Consider the following 19,893-nt stretch of genomic DNA (forward strand, 5'->3'; position numbering starts at 1 on the left):
AACTTTCAGTTAAAAAAACTTTCTTTTTTTATTTAATTTTTGAAAGTTTTGGAATTACTGCAGGTTTTGATTTCTGCTCACCGTTTATGATTAGTTCAAACAAAATATGCACAGTAATTATACTTTCATTTAGTTACATGGCTTTCTCGAAAGTTATTTAATTTTATTTATGAACGTTTTTATTAGTAATAAATATACGTAACTTACGAATTAACTTACGTAACAACTTCTATATTCATATATTTTTATTGCGTATATTAGGGGGCTCGCCCCCTAGTCAATACCTCGCTCTTTAAGCTAAAGTTCGAATTTTGTGCCAATTCTTTAAAAATGACCCTTAATCACAAAGGCCGTTACTTAGAATAAATAACTCTTATGAAAGTACTAAAAAATCTTTGGCTTAAAGAGCGAGGTATTGACTAGGGGGTTAGCCCAATCATGCACGTAATATTTTCTGTTCGTTTTAAGTTTTGATGTTACTCCTTATTTTCAGTTGGAAAACTTGTTTTTTTTATATTTAGTTTCTGATCTTTTTTTAAATAATGCTGGGAAATCCGGCGCCCCCTTCGTAGCAGTGTCCCTTCCCCCATGAAAACTTCCTTCATGGAAAGATCCTCCCACATGCTTCCTTTCGGTGTCTTGGTATTACTGTTTCTAATTCTCTAGCTCTCTTTCGTAAACAGATTGTTGCTGATTCAGTAAGAAAAATTCAGTTCAGCTATTCAAAAATTGTTGCAAACCGTGGAAAATATAACAGAAGAGCTCTTGGGCGCTTATTCTCGACTTTTTTCTGATCATTCTGTGCTTTATTTTTCGGTTGTTCATTCTGTTCTTAAGCTAAAGGATTTAAAACAGATTAAAGTTACATATTTCAAATTCTGTAAATTTCTTCTTTCTCTGCCGCCATGGACTGGAAATCGGTATCTAGTTAAAAATTTCTATGTTACGGATGTAACTCAAAAGCTCGGTGACCTACACAAAAAGCTTTCTGCAGATACATTTTGTAATATTGGCCCTGACCACGGTCTTTTACAGTTCTTTTTTTAGTTTAATTTAATTGCTAGTGTTTGTTGAGTTCTTTTTTGTTTTCCTTTTTTATTATTATGTTTCTACTCCACTTGTACTACTTGTTGTCTTGTAATTGCGGGTAATAAATGATTGATTGATTGACTGCAACATTTACGTCATATTTTAGAGCGACTTTTCAAGAAAGGGCGCTCAACGTCTCTATTGGTTTTGGATCATGAAATTATTATTTATTATATTTCAGCTGAATTATTATTTATTATAATAAATCAGCTCCTTTTCTGGGTTTTAGAGCATGAAGAATTGGTCAGATCTATTATAATTTCGGTTACTCAGTATTTTGACGCTTTTGGGCAAAAATTGGTGTTTCGTGGTACAACATGGAAGAAGATGCCACATTAATATGGTGTGTCAAAATGTAGGAGGGGGTTTCCAAAACCTTCTCCTTAGGTTTTAAAGACCATGAAAATCCCATTGGGTATCTCACAATATGCAGCTATCGGTGTAACCATAAAAAGCAGCTACGGCTATTACTACTACTACTACGACTACTACCACTCTAACGACCAGTACTACCACGCTCTATAACTACTGATGCGACTTCGACAACTACGACTACTGTTACTACGACTACTGCTACTACTACTACTACTGCTACGAGTACTGTGACGACTATGGCTACAGATACTACCACTACGATTTCTACAGCTACAATTAATACGACTACGACTTCTACTACTACTACTACGACTACTGCTAACTACTTCTACAAGTAATACTTCTACGACTACTGGGACTAGGACAAATACAACAACTACAACATCTGCTAAGACTATGACTGCTACTACAACTATGACTACTACTACAACTACTGCTGCTAAGGCTACTACCACTAATGCTACTACTGCGAAAGCTACGAGTGTCGCAGCAGTAGCAGCTACGACTGCTACGACTACTACTACTGTGACCACTAATGCTACAACTATTACTTCTACGACCACTACTACTACTACTTCAACCGATACTGCTACAATTACTACTAGTACAACCAGTACTACGACGAATACTTTTGCTATGACTTCTATGCTACGACTTCTGCTACTATGACTACTACGAATGCTGCTAATAAGACTGCTGCTACTACAACTACTACTACTACGACTATTACTACTACAGCTACTACTGCTACGACTATTACTAATAAGACTACTATGACCACTACTCTGAATACTGCTACTACGACTGCTTCGGTTACTACCACAGCTACTACTACTAAAATCACTTCCACTGCAACTACTACGACTACTACTGATACTGCTATGACAGGCATTTTTATTACTAATACCATTAAAACGGCTTTTACTGCCACAACTACAACTATTACTACTACTGCATCTACTACTGCTACAACCACTGCCGCTATGACCACTACTACTAAGATTACTACTGCTTCAACTACCACTATTACTACTAATACTATTACGGTATGACTACTGCTAAGACTACTACTACTAATACTACAACTATGAATGCTACAACAACGACTGCTACAACTTCTACTACTGTGACTATTAGCACTATAACTACTACTTCTTACTACTGCGACTACTGCTGGTAGGACCTCTGCTACTACGACTACTACTACTACGACTTCTGCTAATAAGATTACTGCTACTACAATTACTACTTCTACGACCACTGCTACTGCGACTGCTACGTACTATTACAAATACGACTACTACGACAGCCACTATGAATACTACTACTACGACTACTACAGTTACTACCACGGTTACTACTACTGCAATCACGACTACTGCGACTACGACTACTGCTGCAACGACTGGTACTACTACAAATGCTATTATTAAGGCTTCTACTGCTAAGACTACTACTGCTAAAACTACTATCTTTATTACTGCTACTACTACGACTACTACTATTACGATTGCTACTACTATGATTACATCTATTACCACTGGTATTACTTCTAGTAATACTGCTACTACTACTACAATTACTACTAAGTACTACTCGACTATTACTACCATGACTAGTTCTGCTACTACTACTATAAGTACTACTACTACTAACTACTAACAAATCACCCCAGCACCAAGCCGCCTGAGGCCAACACAGCTAAGCCCGTTCCACCTCCATCCCAATCTATTCAAAGCCTCCTTTTTTACACCCTCCCACGAAGTTCCTATTTCCTTTAAATCTTTCTTAATGACGTGCTCCCACCCCAGACGAGGACGACCTGCTTTCCGTTTAGTACTAGACGGTTGGTCGAAAAGAACAATCTTCCACAACTTGTCATTCTTCATCCGCACAACGTGCCCTAGCCCCCTCAACCTTTCTTTCATTATAGCCCTAGAGAGCGATATTAAAACCACAATTTTCGTACAGCCTATTGTTTTAAATACGGTCAGTCAGCCGGGTACCCAGAACAATACTTGAGCAATTTCTCTGAAAAACATCTAGTAAATCTTCATCCACTTTTCGAATTGCCCATGCTTCAGAGCCATATTTGACTACTGTCATCAGTGTAGCTTCTAATATTCTAATCTTGGTTTGCAGACTAATCTTTCTATTCTTCCAATCTTTTTTTAATTGTGAAAAAACATCCTGAGCCTTGGGTATTCTACTTTTAGCACCTTCACTGCTCCTACCATCTTTACTCCACACCTGATCAATCTTTTCATTACACAACGTCAACTTTTCATCTTCCCTTATTCCTAGCTTCAATGACATAGTCTTCTTAACCTTAATTTTTAAGTTTATTTTAGTACCCTGAACTAGTAAAACCTCTAAAAGTTCATTCATTATGCTCACACTTTCTTTTAGCATCATTAAATCATCGGCATAATCTAAGTCCAGGGGAGTGTTTCCTCCCCATTCGATCCCGTGTTCTCTCACTGTTTTTCCTGTGCTCCTTAAGACAAAGTCCATCAAAATGATCCATATAAAGGGGGATAGAACACAACCCTGCTTAACTCCTGATTTAATACAAAACCAGCTGTCAACCTCATTTCCTACCTTAACCGCAGCAGCGTTATTCTCGTACATAGCACTAATCACTTTAATGTATTTGTCTAGTATACCATGCAATGATAAAACCTTTACTAAAGCTCTTCTATCACCAGACTTGAACTCTTGCTCATAATCTATAAAACTGAGAACCAAAGGTGTTTGACAACTTAGGCACTTCTCAATTATTAACCTAGGAATGAAAATTTGGTCGACATTTTCGATTGGAAATTGGGGTGGCTAGTGTCCTTTTTAATAGTCGAAAGTGATTGGAGGGCAACTAGTCCCCCCCACACCCATCATTCCCCCAAACACATCCAATCAAATTTTTGAGATAGCCATTTTGTTCGGCTTAGTTGATTTCCAGATAGAAAATATCTTTTTGAGGAGAACACTCCCCCACAACCCTAGGGGCAAGGGTTTTAAGTTATACCCTCAGGGCATATAAGATTTTTATAGAAGGCGTCGCCGGATAAACTTCAAAAAAGACTCATTCGATTAGAAATTCAAAGAGCTAGTGCCGTTTTTAATAGTCGAAAGTGATTGGAGGGCAACTAGCCCCCCCCCCTTACGCCAATCATTCCCCAAAACGTATCCAATCAAAATTTTGAGATAGCCATTTTGTTCGGAGTAGTTGATTTCCAAATAGAAATTATATGTTTTTGAGGAGGACACTCCCCCACAGCCTTCAGGGAAAGGGTTGTAAGTTATGCCCTGGGGGCATATAAGGTTTTATAGAAGGCGTTGTCGTCGAAACTTCAAAAAAGGCTCATTCGATTGGAAACTCAAAGTTCTAGTGCCGTTTTTAATGCTCAAAAGTGATTGAGGGCAATTAGCCCCCCCCACGCCCATCATTCCTCCAAACACATCCAATCAAAATTTTGAGATAGTCATTTTGTTAAGCGTAGTTGATTTCACGATAGAAAATACGTTTTTGAGGAGGAAACTCCCCCACAACCCTAAGGGCAAGGGTTTTAAGTTATGCCCTGGGGGCATATAAGGTTTTTATAGAAAGCGTTGTCGTAGAAACTTCAAAAAAGGCTCATTCGATCGGAAATTCAAAGGGCTAGTGCCCTTTTTAATAGTCGAAAGTGATTGGAGAGCAACTAACCCCCCTCCCACGCCAATCATTCCCCCAAACACATCCAATGAAAATTTTGAGATAGCCATTTTGTTCAGCGTAGTTGATTTCCACATAGAGATTATTTTTTGAGGTGGACACTCCCCCACAGCTTTCAGGGCAAGGGTTGTAAGTTTTGCTCTGGAGGCATATAATGTTTTTTATAGAAGGTGTAGTCGTAGAAACTTCAAAAAAGCTCATTCGATTGGAAATTCAAAGGGCTAGTGTCCTTTTTAATAGTCGAAAGTGATTGGAGGGCAACTAGCCCCTCCCCTCATGCCCACCATTCCCCCAAACACATCCAATCAAAATTTTGAGATAGCCATTTAGTTCAGCATAGTTGATTCCCAGATAGAAAATGTGTTTTTGAGGAGGACACTCCCCCACAACCCTCGGGGCAAGGGTTTTAAGTTATACCCTGAGGGTATATATTAACGATGTTAGCACAATGTATCATTTATTGTTGTTTTTTTCCTTTAGAGCACTTCGTATCGAAGAAGTTGTCGTAGAAACTTTGAAAAGGGCTCATTCAATTGGAAATTGGAGTGGCTTGTGCCCTTTTTAAAAGTCAAAAGTGATTGAAATGCAACTAACACCCCTTCCTCGCCCACCATTTCCTGAAACACATCCAATCAAAATTTTGAGATAGCCATTTTTTCAGCAGATTTGATTTCCAGATAGAAATTATTTTTTTGAGGAGGACACTCCCCCACAGCCTTCAGGGAAAGGGTTGTAAGTTATGCCCTGTGGGCATATAAGGTTTTTATAGAAGGCGTTGTCCTAGAAACTTCAAAAAAGGTTCATTCGATTGGAAATCCAAATGGCTAGTGCCCTTTTTTAATAGTCGAAAGTGATTGGAGGGCAACTAACCCCCCTCACACTCCCATCTTTCCCCCAAACACATCCAATCAAAGTTTTGAGACAGCCATTTTATTCAATGTAGTCTTAAGTTCTGTGAATTAGGTCTTTGAGGATGACAACCACCTCACAGCCCTCAGGACAAGGATTGTAAGTTATGCCCTGGAGGCATATAAAGTTTTTACAGAAAGCGCTGTCGTAGAAACTTCAAAAAGGGCTCATTCGATTAGAAATTCAAATGGCTAGTACCCTTTTTAATAGTCGAAAGCAATCGGAAGGCAACCAACACCCCTTCCATGCCCACCATTTCCCCAAACAAGTACAGTCAAAATTTTCAGATAGCCATTTTGTTCCCCGCAGTTAAAGTTCAGGAAACTATACCTTTGAGCAGGAAACTCTCCCCATAGTCTTCAAGGCAAGGGTTGTAAGTTAGGCCCTGGGGGCATATAAGTTTTTATTGTAATCTTTGTCGTAGAAACTTGAAAAAGGGCTCATTCGATTGGAAATTCAAAGTGCTCTTTTTCATAGTTGAAAGTGATTTGAGGGCAACTAGCCCCCCCCCCAATCGCCCACCTTTTCCCCAAACACATCCAATCAAAATTTTTAGATAGTTATTTTGTTCAGTGTTGTGGATTTTCAGATAGACATTATGTTATTGAAGAAGACACTCCCCCAAAGCCCTCAGGGCAAGGGTTGTAAGTTGTGCCCTGGGGGCATATAAGGTTTTTATAGAACGCGTCGTCGTAGAAACTTCAAAAAGGGTTCATTCGATTGGAAATTGAAATGGCTAGTGCCCTTTTTAATAGTCGAAAGTGATTGGAAGGCAAACAACACCCCTTCCACGCCCACCATTTCCCCAAACATAGCCAATCAAAATTTTTAGATAGACATTTTGTTCCATGCAGTTTAAAGTTCAGGAATTATACCTCTGAGCAGGACACTCCCCCATCAGTCTTCAGGGCAAGGGTTATAAGTTATGCCCTGGGAACATATAAGGTTTTTATTGAAATCTTTGTCGTAAAAACTTGAAAAAGGGCTTATTCGATTTGAAATTGAAAGGGCTAGTGCTATTTTTTATAGTCAAAAGTAATTGGAGGGTAATTAATCACCCTCTCACGACCACCTTTTCCCCAAGCACATACAAACAAAATTTTAAGATAGACGTTTTATTGAACGTAGTTGAAATTTTGGAAATTAGATCTTTAAGGATGACAACCCATCCCCCCACAACCCTCAGGGTAAGGGTTGTAAGTTATGCCCTGAGAGCATGTAAGGTTTTTATAGAAAGTGATGTTGTAAAAACACAAAAAAGGGCTCATTCAATTGAAAATTGAAAGAGCTTATGCCCTTTTAATAGTCGAAAATGATTGAATAGCAACTAACCCCCTCTCACGTCCCCCATTTCCCCAAACACATCCAATCAAAATTTTGATATTTCCATTTTGTTCAACTTAGTCGAAAGTTCTGGAAATTAGGTCTTTTAGGATCATAACCCCATCAGAGCCCTCAGTGCAAGGGTTGTAGTTATGCCGGGGCATATTAGGTTTATATAGTAGAAAGTTGTTGTAGAAATTTCAAAAGCCTCATTTGACTGGAAATTGAAATTGCCCTTTTTAATAGTCGAGAGTGAGGGGAGAATAATTAATCCCCCTCTCACGCCCACCATTTCCCCAAAAACATTCAATCAAAGTTTAGAGATAGCCATTTTGTTCAATGTAGTTGAAAGTTCTGGAAATTATGTATTTAAAGATAACAAACCCCCCAGAGTCGCCAGGGCAAAGGTTGTAAGTTATGCCCTGGGGGCATGTAAGGTTTTTAATGATAGAGTTATCGTAAAAAGTTCAAGAGGGGCTCTTTCAATTGGAACTTGAGAGGGCTAGTGCCCTTCTTAATAGTTGAAAGTGATTGTAGGGTAACTACCCCCCCTTCTCAGGCCCACCATTCCCCCAAGCACATGTTATCAAAATTTTCAGATATCCATTTTGTTCAACGTAGTAGAAAGTTCTGGAAATTAGGTCTTGGAGGATGACAACCCCCCCCCCCAGCCCTCAGGGCGAGGGTAGTAAGTTATCCCCTGGGGGCATATAAGGTTTTTATTGAAAGCGTTGTCGTTGAAACTTCAAAAGGGTTCATTTGATTGGAAATTGAAAGGGCTAGTGCCTTTTTTAATAGTTGAAAGTGATTGGAGAAAAACTAACGCCCACCATTTTCCCAGACACTTCCAATCAAAATTTTGAGTTAGCCATTTCGTTTAACATAGATGAAAGTTCTGAAAATTAGGTCTTAGAGGATGACAACCACCCTGACAGCCCTTAGGGTAAGGGTTGTAATTTCTGCCCTGGGGGCATATAAGGTGTTTATAGGAATTGTTGTCGTAGAAACTCAAAAAGGGCTCATTCGATTGGAAATCGAAAGGCCTAGTGCCCTTTTTAATAGTCGAAAGTCATTGGAAGGCTTGACATTTTTATAATACAGATCGATATGGTTATTAGTTTTTGTTTTTGTTGTTGTTTAGACCAGGGCACTTTGTATCAAAGAAGTTGTCGTAGGAACTTCGAAAAGGGCTCATTCGATTGAAAATAGAAAGGTTTGATACCCTTTTTAATAGTAGAAAGTGATTGGAGGTAAACTAATCCCCCTCCCAACCTCTCATTTGACTTTATTTTTAAAAACTAAATGTTGCCATAAGATTAAATCAAAATGTACTGTGTTAATGCTAATTCCCAATAAGGTTTCTAAGCAGTATCCCAAGAACGACTGAGGGTATTATGTTCAAACTTTCGGGGCTGCTTGTGCTCTTAAAATTTAACCAAATCAAAATAGCGTAAGTGTATCCAAGCTATCAAAGAAAGTAAAGAATTTTTTGCGAATGGTATCAAGTTTTCCATTTCAGGTCAACTAGAGGAGGTATGAAACTAAATAAAACACTACTATTCGTGTCAAGATTTTAATAGGGTGTATGTTGTTAAAAATTGCTGAAAATTTTTTCTCCAGCATACAAACAGCAGGCCAAACTATAAATTCCTAAAAAACGAAAAGATTTAAAGTATTATTTTCTTTTTCTCTGAAAAGACTATGGCAATATAAAACAAACAGAAATTCCACAAAATAAGTTTTTCAAAGAAAAGTAAAGAACTCCATTAAACAAAAAATGAGCATAAATAAAAAATCAAATAATCTATCAAGAGTGAAACTACCACAAATCAGCATCGATAAATAAATGAAACAAAAAACGAACAGAAATTAAAATAGATAACCGAGTCAAACTCAAAACGAGCATAAATTAACATAAGTTGGGCTCGAAACCCTTGTGCCTTCCCAAGGCCAGAATATAATTTGCACTTTACTGAAAAATACAAATGAATGTGCATTGTCAGTTTAATATGCATATACTGATATTTAGTAATCAAAATGTTAATATTACCTGATTTATTAAAGTTATAAAAGTAAAAACATTTCTATTTTTTCAGTAAATTGCAAATTATGTTCTGGCCTTGGGAAGGCATAGGGTTTTGAGTCCAACTTATGTTAATTCCTCCTCGTTTTGACTTTGACTTGGTTATTTATTGTAATTTCTGATGATTTTGGGTTTCAATTGTTTATCAATGCTGATTTGTGGTAGTTTCACGCTTGGTAGATTATTTGATTTTATTTTTGCTCATTTTTGTTTAATGGAGTTCTTTACTTTTCTTTGAAAAACTTATTTTGTGGAAAGTTTTTCTTAATTAATCTTATAAAGTGGCTTAATTAAGGTTTTCCTAAAATCGTTAGGTACTTCCCCTTTTTCAAAAATCATATTCATAATCTTCAGTAACTTATTTTTAACCTCCGAGCCACCATATTTAAGAAACTCATTTACCACCCTATCAGCACCCGGAGCCTTATTATTTTTAAATCATTTTAATACTGTCGCAAATTCTTCCTCACAAAACAAATCTTCTTTCACATCCAAGGTATCACAAACTTTTTCATTTTCCTCTGTATCTTATCCTGCAACTCTATCTCGGTTTAGCAAATTCTCAAAATGTTCTGCCCATTTCTCTTTAATTTTTTCCTTATCGCTAATTGTGGCCCCATTTTTATCTTTAACTGGGTCAAGTCTGGATTGACTACTCCCTCTCAATTTATTAACATGCCAGTACAATATCAAGGAGGTACACTTGTGCCACTTTAAAGAGGGGACCCACCACAATGTTAAGCGATTTCCGGTCCTAGCGGTCGCAGAGAGACGGCGGTGATCACATTTTGCAGCCTAAGCTCAAACTAAGAAACATGCGAAATTTCATCCCCCTCCGACTTTATCATTCATGAGGGGAAAGTGGGCCGGAAGTTTCGACCCTCTCACCATATCCCCCCTTTAACGTTGTCCGATTGAAACGTTGAACGTTGTCGGCTGAAATTTAAAGGATAAGCTTTCCTAGGGCCTGGGAGCTTATCCTCAAAATTTCAGCTCAATCCGAACACTCCTTCCCTGTTTTCCAAAAACCAAATATAGCGACTTAATGTTCATAATTTTTTTTTTTTTAGCCACACCTACAGGCCACAGTTGGCAACGGATCCAGGTGAATGAGGACTCATTCGAAGCGGAATTCGACCTGTTAGGAAGTGGGAGATTTTCAGATCGAAAAAATTATCCCCCAAATTTACATTTACGAAAAACCTCGTTTTCCTATAAGAGCCCATGTTAATTTTTCCCACCACAGCCCCCCTCTAACGTTGTTCAATCGGGCTGAAATTTAGAGGATAATCTTTTCACGGCCTGGAAGCTTATCCTCAAAATTGCAGCTCAATCCAATCACTCCTTCTCTGTTTTCCAATAAAAAACCAACTTTTTTTTTATCTGACACGCCTACAGGCCACAGTTGGCAACGGATCCGGGTGAATGATGACTCATTCGAAGCAGAATTCGACCTGTTAGGGCCTTTTGATATTTTCATACCGAAAAAATTATCCCCCGAATTTACATTTACGAAAAACCTCGTTTTCCTATAAGCGCCCATGTTAATTTTTTAAATTCCTAAAAGCATAGTATTTCATTATTAAATTTGATCAAAATAGTCCTCCTAACCTGACAAGCCCGACTGCAAGCTTTCAAAATTCCATCTATTTCCCAGAAGTTTTTTTTGTCGAAAAACGAAAATCTTACTTTCTATTTGCTTGCGTCGAAAATAGATTTCAGAGACTAAAAATAAATTATAAACAGTCTCTGATGGTACAGTGGTCACTATTGCTGCCCATCAAGCGGAAGACACGGGTTCGAGTCGCCCTAGGAGTAAATTTTTTATATATAGAATTTAAAGTAGTATCTCTTAAATTTAAAGTTCAAAAAGAAACTCAGTTCCTTTTTTAAATTCAATCTATTAAATACTTCGGCTCAACAGGCGTCTCCAGAAAAATATCGCAGTCGGCCTTCAGCTTACAGGTAAGTCTCCACTGCTTTGATAATATGCTGTATACCCGCATGCTCGAAGAAAAGTTGAAAAAAGAAAATCTTACTGTGCATTTGATTTGAGCATTCAGGAATTAAAAGCCTTAACAAAAGAATCTTCAAAAGCGGGGGGTTTGGGGGGTGGCAGCCACTCAACTTTAACTCCCAACACGATCAGCTAACAGTTAGTCAAGCAATAATAAGCAATGAACTGTACAAAAACGTGTAGAAATTATTTGAAAAAAACTACGTTTTCTAAAGAGTTAAAGAGGCTTAGTCACAAGTTCAAACCTTAAAACGTACAGGGATTAGGAGGTATAGTTGGGGGGCTGCCGCCCCCCCAACTCCTCGCTTTTGCAGCCTCTTTTGTTAAGGTTTTTATTTTGGGGGTCTTCCGCCCCCCTCAACCCCCCCCTTTTCCCTTGCAAAGAAATGCTTTGCAACACGCACGAAGTCTGCTTGAATTTTTTACCGTAAGAACATCCTATTGCATCTCTTTGATTGGAAACAGTACTGAGCCTGTTTGCTGGATTTTTTACAGGAGATTTTTTACTAACCGATAATAAGCTATAATGGGATGAACTTGGTACGACTAACTGATTGCAAGCTACAGGACTTAAAAAACCTTACCAAAAAAGGCTGCAAAAGCGGGGGGTTTGGGGGACAGCAGCCCCCAACTGTACCTCCTAATCCCTGTACGTTTTAAGGTTCGAACTTGTGACTCAGCCTCTTTAACTCTTTAGATAACGTAGTTTTTTTCAAATAATTTTACTACTATGCCGTCTAGCTGCACTTCACACCTCGGCCTCCACTTCATACCTCCTTAGTTCATATTTTAATGCTTTCTCTGCTTTCTTTACATTCCTTTATTCTTGTACAAGTCCTTTCTCCTTTCTATTAATCATAAAGTTTTTTCACTAACATTCTTAGCTGCAGTCCTAGCTTTCTTCCCTAAGACACCTTCAGCAGCTTCACAAATTATTTTTCAAAAATTATTCCAACCATCTTCAACATTATCAAATTTTAAACTCTCAAGTTTAGCATTCAACTGTTCCTGGAAAGTTTCTCTCAAATTCTCATCCTGGAGTCTACCAACATAACAACTTCCCGGAAGGTAGTTACCCTTCCGAAATTTCAGCTTTAAATTAACCCTTGGCACTACTAGATGGTGATCTTTACTTTTAATATCAACAGCAACACTCCTATATACCCTAGCATCTTGTATTGGGCCTCCAAGTCTATAACATAATCAATAAGGTTTGCTGTCTTGCACCCAAAGTTTGCTGTCCATCACGTGGATACCATGTTAACTTATGCGACTTCTACTACTATGTCTATTGTTACGACTAGCACGACTGCTACTTCTGCTACTACGAACACTACGACTTCTGCTGCCAATAAAAGAAACAAACAATAAAACAATGCAAAAAAAATATATCAATTAAAAACGACCAGAAATTTATTAAAGATACTTTTTTCAGAATAAGTTTTTAAAGGAAAAGTAAAGAGCTACAATAAGCAAAAGATTTGCAAAAATAAAGCCAAATGGTATTTCCGATGTAAAAGGAACATAAACTGCTATTAATAAATAAATTAATACATAAATAATAAAGTTAAGCTTAAAACAAAAAAGAAACTACGACAGACAGTAGTAGACCTAGCTTACGCTATGCAATCTACATACTAATTGACCTTAACTAAATACAAAATAAATTTTAAATGTTTTCTCTTTTATAACGGTAAAAAAATCAAAAGTTTTTAGACTTCCAGGAATAAATATCAATATATATTGAATTGCCAGTCTATATTTTTTTAGTTATTTTCAGTAACCTTGGTTATTATCGGGATTTTTTTTATTTCTGTTGATATTATTACGGATAAAAACACACTGCTCGATATCAAAATTGTTTTTCAGTAAAGCACAAATGACGTTTTGGTCTTAAAAGGCTTAGGGGCGTTAACGCTACTCTTCTTTGTGGTAGTTTCAGTTCCTTTTAAGTTCTAATTGTTTATTAATTGTTGTTTCTGTTCGATTTGGATTTTGTTTAATTAGCGATAATGATTTATGTTGATTTTTTTCTTGAATTACTATTTGCCTTTATCTCTTATCATGTTAGGCTTACTATAGCGTTTTACTTTTCTTTGAAAAAATCATTTTGTAGAAATTCTTTCTAAATAGTACAGATAGAACACCGTTTGCGGAAATAGGTGGAAACATATTTTTATGGTAGAAGTTGGTTTGCAATTGCATATGCTCAACGACAAATCAAATCCCACGAGTCTGTTGGTGGTCTCTCTTGTCAGCAGATTATTCTGCTCTGCTGACGATAAATTCATAAAATCACAATATAATCTATTTCTAAACACTAAATTACGGGTAAGACAAAAATTTTTAGGAATTATCTCGAGGAAAAATTTTCGAGAATTTTTTTTTAATGTATCTGGAAAAGTTTAAAAAAAGAAGCCTTATCTCGATGGTGAAAATTTGTCTTAAAGTTGTTAAGATATTTTATGTGATTCAAAGATTTTCTCGAATTTTTTTATCCCCATCCCTGAAAGAGCCATCTTAGCCAAGTGGATTGGTGCACTGGATTTGGGATCCTATATCCGAGATGGCGAGGGTTCGAATCCTAGTTTACCCATTTATTTGTGTTGGGACGAGGGTCAGTGGCGTGACGCTGTAAGCTCAGCCAGAGTCGACCCAGCTCTAAATGGGTACCTGGAGAAATCTGGGGAAGGTAAACAGAAAGGGTGTGCGAAAGTACAGGATGGTTGGCCCCCATTGCACTTCCTGGCTGAAGGGCCGAGAAACGGAGATCAGCACCGCCGGTAGGGGCTAAAAATTCCAAAGCCGTAGTCTTTACCTTCCCCGAAATCTTGTTCTTCTTGAGATAAATTGAATAAAATTACCTGATGACAAGAAAATGTCTTTTTACTTGTGCGCTCATATGTTTTACTCATAAAAAAAATTCTTATTAATAAAACAAAAAGTTTTTGAGTAAAAAAAAACAATTTTTCAACTGAAAGTAAGAAGCAGCATTTGAACTTAAAACAAACAGAAATTATTAACTATATGAGGGGAGGTGCCTCCTCCTAAATCCCTGGCTAATTATACTAAAGTTTGACTTTTCATCCCAATTCAAACTAAAATCAAGAAAATATACAAGTTTTTAGTAACATAAAAGGAATTTTGAAAAAAAGGCTTCTTCCTTTAACATTGCTACTTCTACTACTAACAACTCACTACATCACTAATCTACCTGAGCTCAACATAGCTGTGCAAGTTCCTACTAAATCACAATCTATCCGAAGTTTAACTCGTTACCCATTCCTGTAAAGTTTTAATTTCCTTTAAATTTCCTATTGATTGTCCTTATGACCTCTTCCCATTCCTTTAGGGGACGACCTGACCTTCATTTGGCCACAGATGAATGGTAAAACAACCATTATCAGTCATCTGTGCAACCTGATCTAGTCAGTTTAACATTTTTTTCATTATTGCCCTTGACCACTGTCAAGAGTGATTTCCAATATCATAATCATAGCTTGTAGACTTATCTTTCTATTTTTTTAACAAAATTTTCAACTGTCAAGTAACAAAATGCGCCTTGTCTATTCTACTCCCTACAGTTTTCCTTTACATCTTCGTCTCATATCACTTTCTTTATTGATACTGTAATAAGTATGTACTTGTATGAAAATTTATCTTTCCATGATACTACACCGGCCTACTAATTACAAACACCAAGCTGCATGATGTCTGCCCCTCACTAGCTTTACCTGCTCCTCATCCACCCCAATATATTCAAAGCTTTACTCTTTAACTCCTCCAAGAAGTTCTTATTATGAACAGCTTGCTCTTTGACGGTCAGTCATAGGAGTATCCAATAATATCCGTAGACAATTCGTCTGAAAAACCTTCAGCAAATCTTCTTCTGCCTTCCAAAACATCAACGTTTCACACCCGTACTTGATCACTATCATTACCGTAGCTTCCAATATTCTATTCTTATCTTCATGCAGTTATCTTCTTATTTTTCCAAACTTTTTTTCAACTGTGAAAAAGCCTACAGGGCCTCGGCTATTCTACTTTTACTGCATCCGCCATTTCAACTATTAATACTATCTAGGAAGTAAAGCTATCCACTTTACATATCTTGACGTTAGCCAACCTCATTTTTTCAGTAAATTCATTTGAATTTTTCAGTCAAGTACAAATTATATTCTGGCTTTTAGAAAGCATAGGGGCTCAGAAACCTACTCATATTAATTTCTGCTCGTTTTGAGTTTGACTTTGTTGCTTATTTTAATTTCTGTTTGTTTTGGGTTTTATTTATTTATTGATACTGATTTGTGGTAGTTGTATGCTTGGTAGATTATTTGATTCTATTTTTCTTCATTTTGGTTTAATGGAATTCTTTACTTTTTTTTGAAAAACTTATTTTGTGGAAAACATTTTTTTTATTAATTTAAAAGAAAGAGAGACGAATATTTCAAATAGACAAAAAACTAAAGCCGACACATATTTTCTCTGAAATTTCCATCATATTTTCTTTGATTGGATACCCTCATTTATTTTTCATCTATTATACTTCCTCATTTATTATTATTCTGAGCGACATGATCTTTCTGACTTTTTGAACGTCAATTTTAAACATCGTTTTGCACCATGAATGATTTCCGGCATGATGAAAAATTAAATAAAAATAATAACATTTTTTAACTGAAAGTAAAAGGCAACATTAAAACTTAAGAAAAACAAAAATTATTCCGTATATGAGGGGGGTTGCCCCTCCCTCAATCCCTTCATCGGTGTACGAAAGTTTTTCAGTGCTTTAAAAAAGCTTCTTATTCCTATTAAAGGCTCCTTGTGCTTCTGGGGTCTTTAACAATATTGGACAACTTACGACATTTTCATCGAATATATCTTCCGATCAACTACCTTTCTGTTTAAAAGAAATGAAAAATAAGAACGAACAGGCTTGACAAAGACAATGTTTTATTTGCCATTTTTTAGATTTGTTTTGCTCTTTTTATCATATAATATCAATAAATCTAGGAAACAACTTATTCATAACCAAGATATCAATTATATTTGTATTTCCCTATTTTCCAGCCATTGAAATTGTAGGCCTACTACTTACTATTGCAAAAAGTCAAAAATATATTTTATTTATTTTCGTTTGCTTTTTTCTCAGAAGGTGACGGTTTAATAAGGAAAAAATTAATTATTTTTGGACTTCAGAATTTTCCCTGGCCATTAAGAGGAAACTGCTTACTATTCTAACAGGTTGAATACATTCTTTTCTTTTAGTTGTCTATTTTTTACTTGTAATATCAATAAAATAATTTTAAAAAGTTATTCTATTAAATCATATAAAAAGGCTTTTTTTATTTCATAATTTTTTCGTCCATCAAAAGTATTTTACTTACTATTATAAAAAGTCGAATATTCCACAGCAGCTGTTCTTTCAAATACTTGCGAGGGATAATGCTGCCAATTTTCCAAGGCAGACATCGATACAGCCACTCGTTGTCAATCTACTTGTGTGTCAATCTGTCCAAAAATACTCTATGCCAATTTATTTAAAGCTTCAAGTTCTTGTGTCCAATACCCATGAAGCTGGTGATCTAAGAAAAAAATTGATTAACTTGAAATATGCCATCGAGTGAGTCAATTGAAGAAGTATAAAGTCTCACAATAAATTAAAAATTGAGCATTTAAAAATCAAAAATAATAATTTTACAAGTTTTCTCAAACCTCCTGATTTTGAAAAAAATGTTGTGTCACTGCTTGAGGGCAAGTAAAGACAGACACACGGCAATGCGGATAGTAGCTTGTTCTTTCGTAATTGAAGGCTCTCACGCCCAAAATTTATCCAAACACATCCAATCAAAATTTGTAGATAGCCATTTTGTTCAACGTAGTTAAAGTTCTGGAAATTAGGTCTTCGAGGATGATAACCCCCTCAGAGCCCTCAGGGCAAGGGTTATAAGATATACCCTGCGGGCATATAAGGTTTTTATTGAAAGTTGTGTCGCAGAAACTTGAAAAAGTGCTCATTCGATTGGAAATTCAAAGGGCTAGTGCTCTTTTTAATAGTCGAAAGTGGTTGGAGGTCAACGAACCCCCCTGAAATGCCCGCCTTTTCCCCAAACACTTCCAATCAAAACTTTTAGATAGCCATTTTCTTCAACGTAGTAAAACGTTTTGAAAATTAGGTCTTTAAGGATGACAATCTTCCCCTCCACAGTCCTCAGGGCAAAGGTTGTAAGCTATGCCCTGGGGGCATATGAGGTTTTTATAGAAAGCGTCGTCTTAGTAACTTCAAAAGGGCTTATTCGATTGGAAATTAAAATGGCTAGCGCTCTTTTTAATAGTCGAAAGTAATTAGAGGGCAACTAACCCCCCTCTCACGCCCACCATTTCCCCAAACACATACAATCAAAATTCTTAGATAACCATTTTATTCAAAGTAATTGGAAGTTCTGTAAATTAGCACTTTGAGGATGAGCACCCCCCCACCCTCCCCAAATCCCTCAGGGCAAGGGTTGAAAGTTATGCCCTGGGGGCATATGAGGTTTTATAGAAAGCGTTGTCGTAGAAACTTCAAAAAGGGTTCATTCGATGGGAAATTAGAAGGGCTAGTGCCATTCTTAATAGTCGAAAGTGATTGAACGCCAAATAACCCCCTCTCACGCCCACCATTTCCCCAAACACATCCAATCAAAAATTTGAGATAGCCATTTTTTCAACGTAGTTGAAAGTTCTGGAAATTCGGTCTTTGAGGATGACACCCTCCCCCACAGCCCTCAGGGCAAGGGTTGTGATTTATGCCCTAGGGGTATATAAGGTTTTTATAGAAAGTGTTGTCGTAGAAACTTCAAAAAGGCTCATTCGATTAGAAATTCAAAGGGCTAGTGCCCTTTTTGGAGAGCAACTAACCCCCTTTCCCGCCCACCATTCCCCAAACACATTCAATCAGAGTTTTGAGATATCCATTTCGTTTAACGAAGTTGAAAGTTCCGGAAATTATGTATTTAAGGATGACAACCCCCCTCAGAGCCCCCAGGGCAAAGGTTGTACGTTATGCCCTGGGGTATATAAGGTTTTTATAGATAGTGTTGTCGTAGAAACTTCAAAAGGGGCTCATTAAATTGAAAATTGAGAGGGCCAGTGCCCTTTTTAATAGTCAAAAGTGATTGAAGGGTAACTAGCCACCTTCTCACGCCTACCATTTCCCCAAGAACATCCAATCAAAATTTTCAGATAGCCATTTTGTTCAACGTAGTTGAAAGTTCTGGAAATTAGGTCTTTGAGGATGAAAATCCCCCAAGAGCCCTCAGAGCTAAGGTTGTAGGCTAAGCCCTGGGGTTATTTAAGGTTTGTTTTGAAATCTTTGTCATAGAAACTTGGAAAAGGGCTCATTCGATTCCAAATTCAAAGGGCTAGTGCCCTTTTTAATAGTCAAAAGTGATTGAAGGGCAACTAACCCCCCTCTCACGTTTATTTCGGGCATGTTTGTTTTTTAATATAATTTAAATAAAACACGTTACAGTAAGCATAACTAAAATAAAACATTCCAGTGTTCAAAACTTTTTAATAGTCGAAAGTGATTGGAAGGCAAGGAACGCTCCTCTCACGCCCACCATTTCCCCAAACACATCCAATCAAAATTTCGAGATAGACATTTTGTTCAACGTAGTTGAAAGCTCTGGAAATTAGGTCTTTGCCAGCGTTGCCGTAGATGCTTCAAAACGCCCTCATCAATTGGGAATTGAGAGGGCTAGTGTCGTTATTGATAGACAAAAGTGATCAGAAGGCGAATGCCTCCCCCCCCACGCCCATTACTTCCTCAAACACTTTGAATCAAAATTTTGATATTGCAAATTTGTTGAACATAGTTGAAGCACCCGAAACGTAGATTTTTGATTATGATAACTCCCCTCGTAGCACTCAGGGCTAAGGTTGTAAGTTATGCCCTGTAGGAATATAATATTCTTATAGAAAGTGTTGTCGTAAAACTTCAGAAAGGGCTCTTTCGATTGGAAATTGAAAGGGCTATTGCCCTTTTTAATAGCCGAAATTAATCGCAGGGAAAATCGCCTCCCCCCACGCCCATCATTTCCTCAAACATTTCCCATCCATATTTTGATACGGCCATTTTGTTCAACGTAGTTGAAAGGTCTGTAAATGATGTCTTTGAGGATGACAACCCTCCCCCCATATCCCTCAGGACAAGGTCGTAAGTTATGCTCTTAGGACATATAAGGATTTTATAGAAAGTTTTGTCGTGCTGCTTCAAAAAGGGATCATTCGATTGGAAATTGAGAGACTTGTGCCTCTTTATTAGTCGAAAGTGATCAGAGGGCAAATTTTGATATAACCATTTTGTTCAGCCCATCAGAAAGGTCGGGAAATTATGTTATT

General features: G+C 37.1%; 1 protein-coding gene across 1 annotated transcript in view; it reads right to left on the minus strand.

Moving 5' to 3' along the window:
* The window catches only part of LOC148956016 (uncharacterized), a 109,402-nt gene that overhangs the window by 65,473 nt on the left and 24,036 nt on the right, over positions 1–19,893 (minus strand). Inside the window, exon 2 of the mRNA XM_089093602.1 lies at positions 16,896–17,093. Coding sequence (XP_088949728.1) covers positions 16,896–16,980 — 85 coding nt within the window. The 5' untranslated portion in view covers positions 16,981–17,093. The remainder of the gene's footprint in view (positions 1–16,895; positions 17,094–19,893) is intronic.

This window comes from Artemia sp. Qi Xiang Cuo, chromosome 1 (assembly GCF_049724085.1).
Source record: "Artemia sp. Qi Xiang Cuo chromosome 1, ASM4972408v1, whole genome shotgun sequence".
NCBI lineage: Eukaryota > Metazoa > Arthropoda > Branchiopoda > Anostraca > Artemiidae > Artemia > Artemia sp. Qi Xiang Cuo.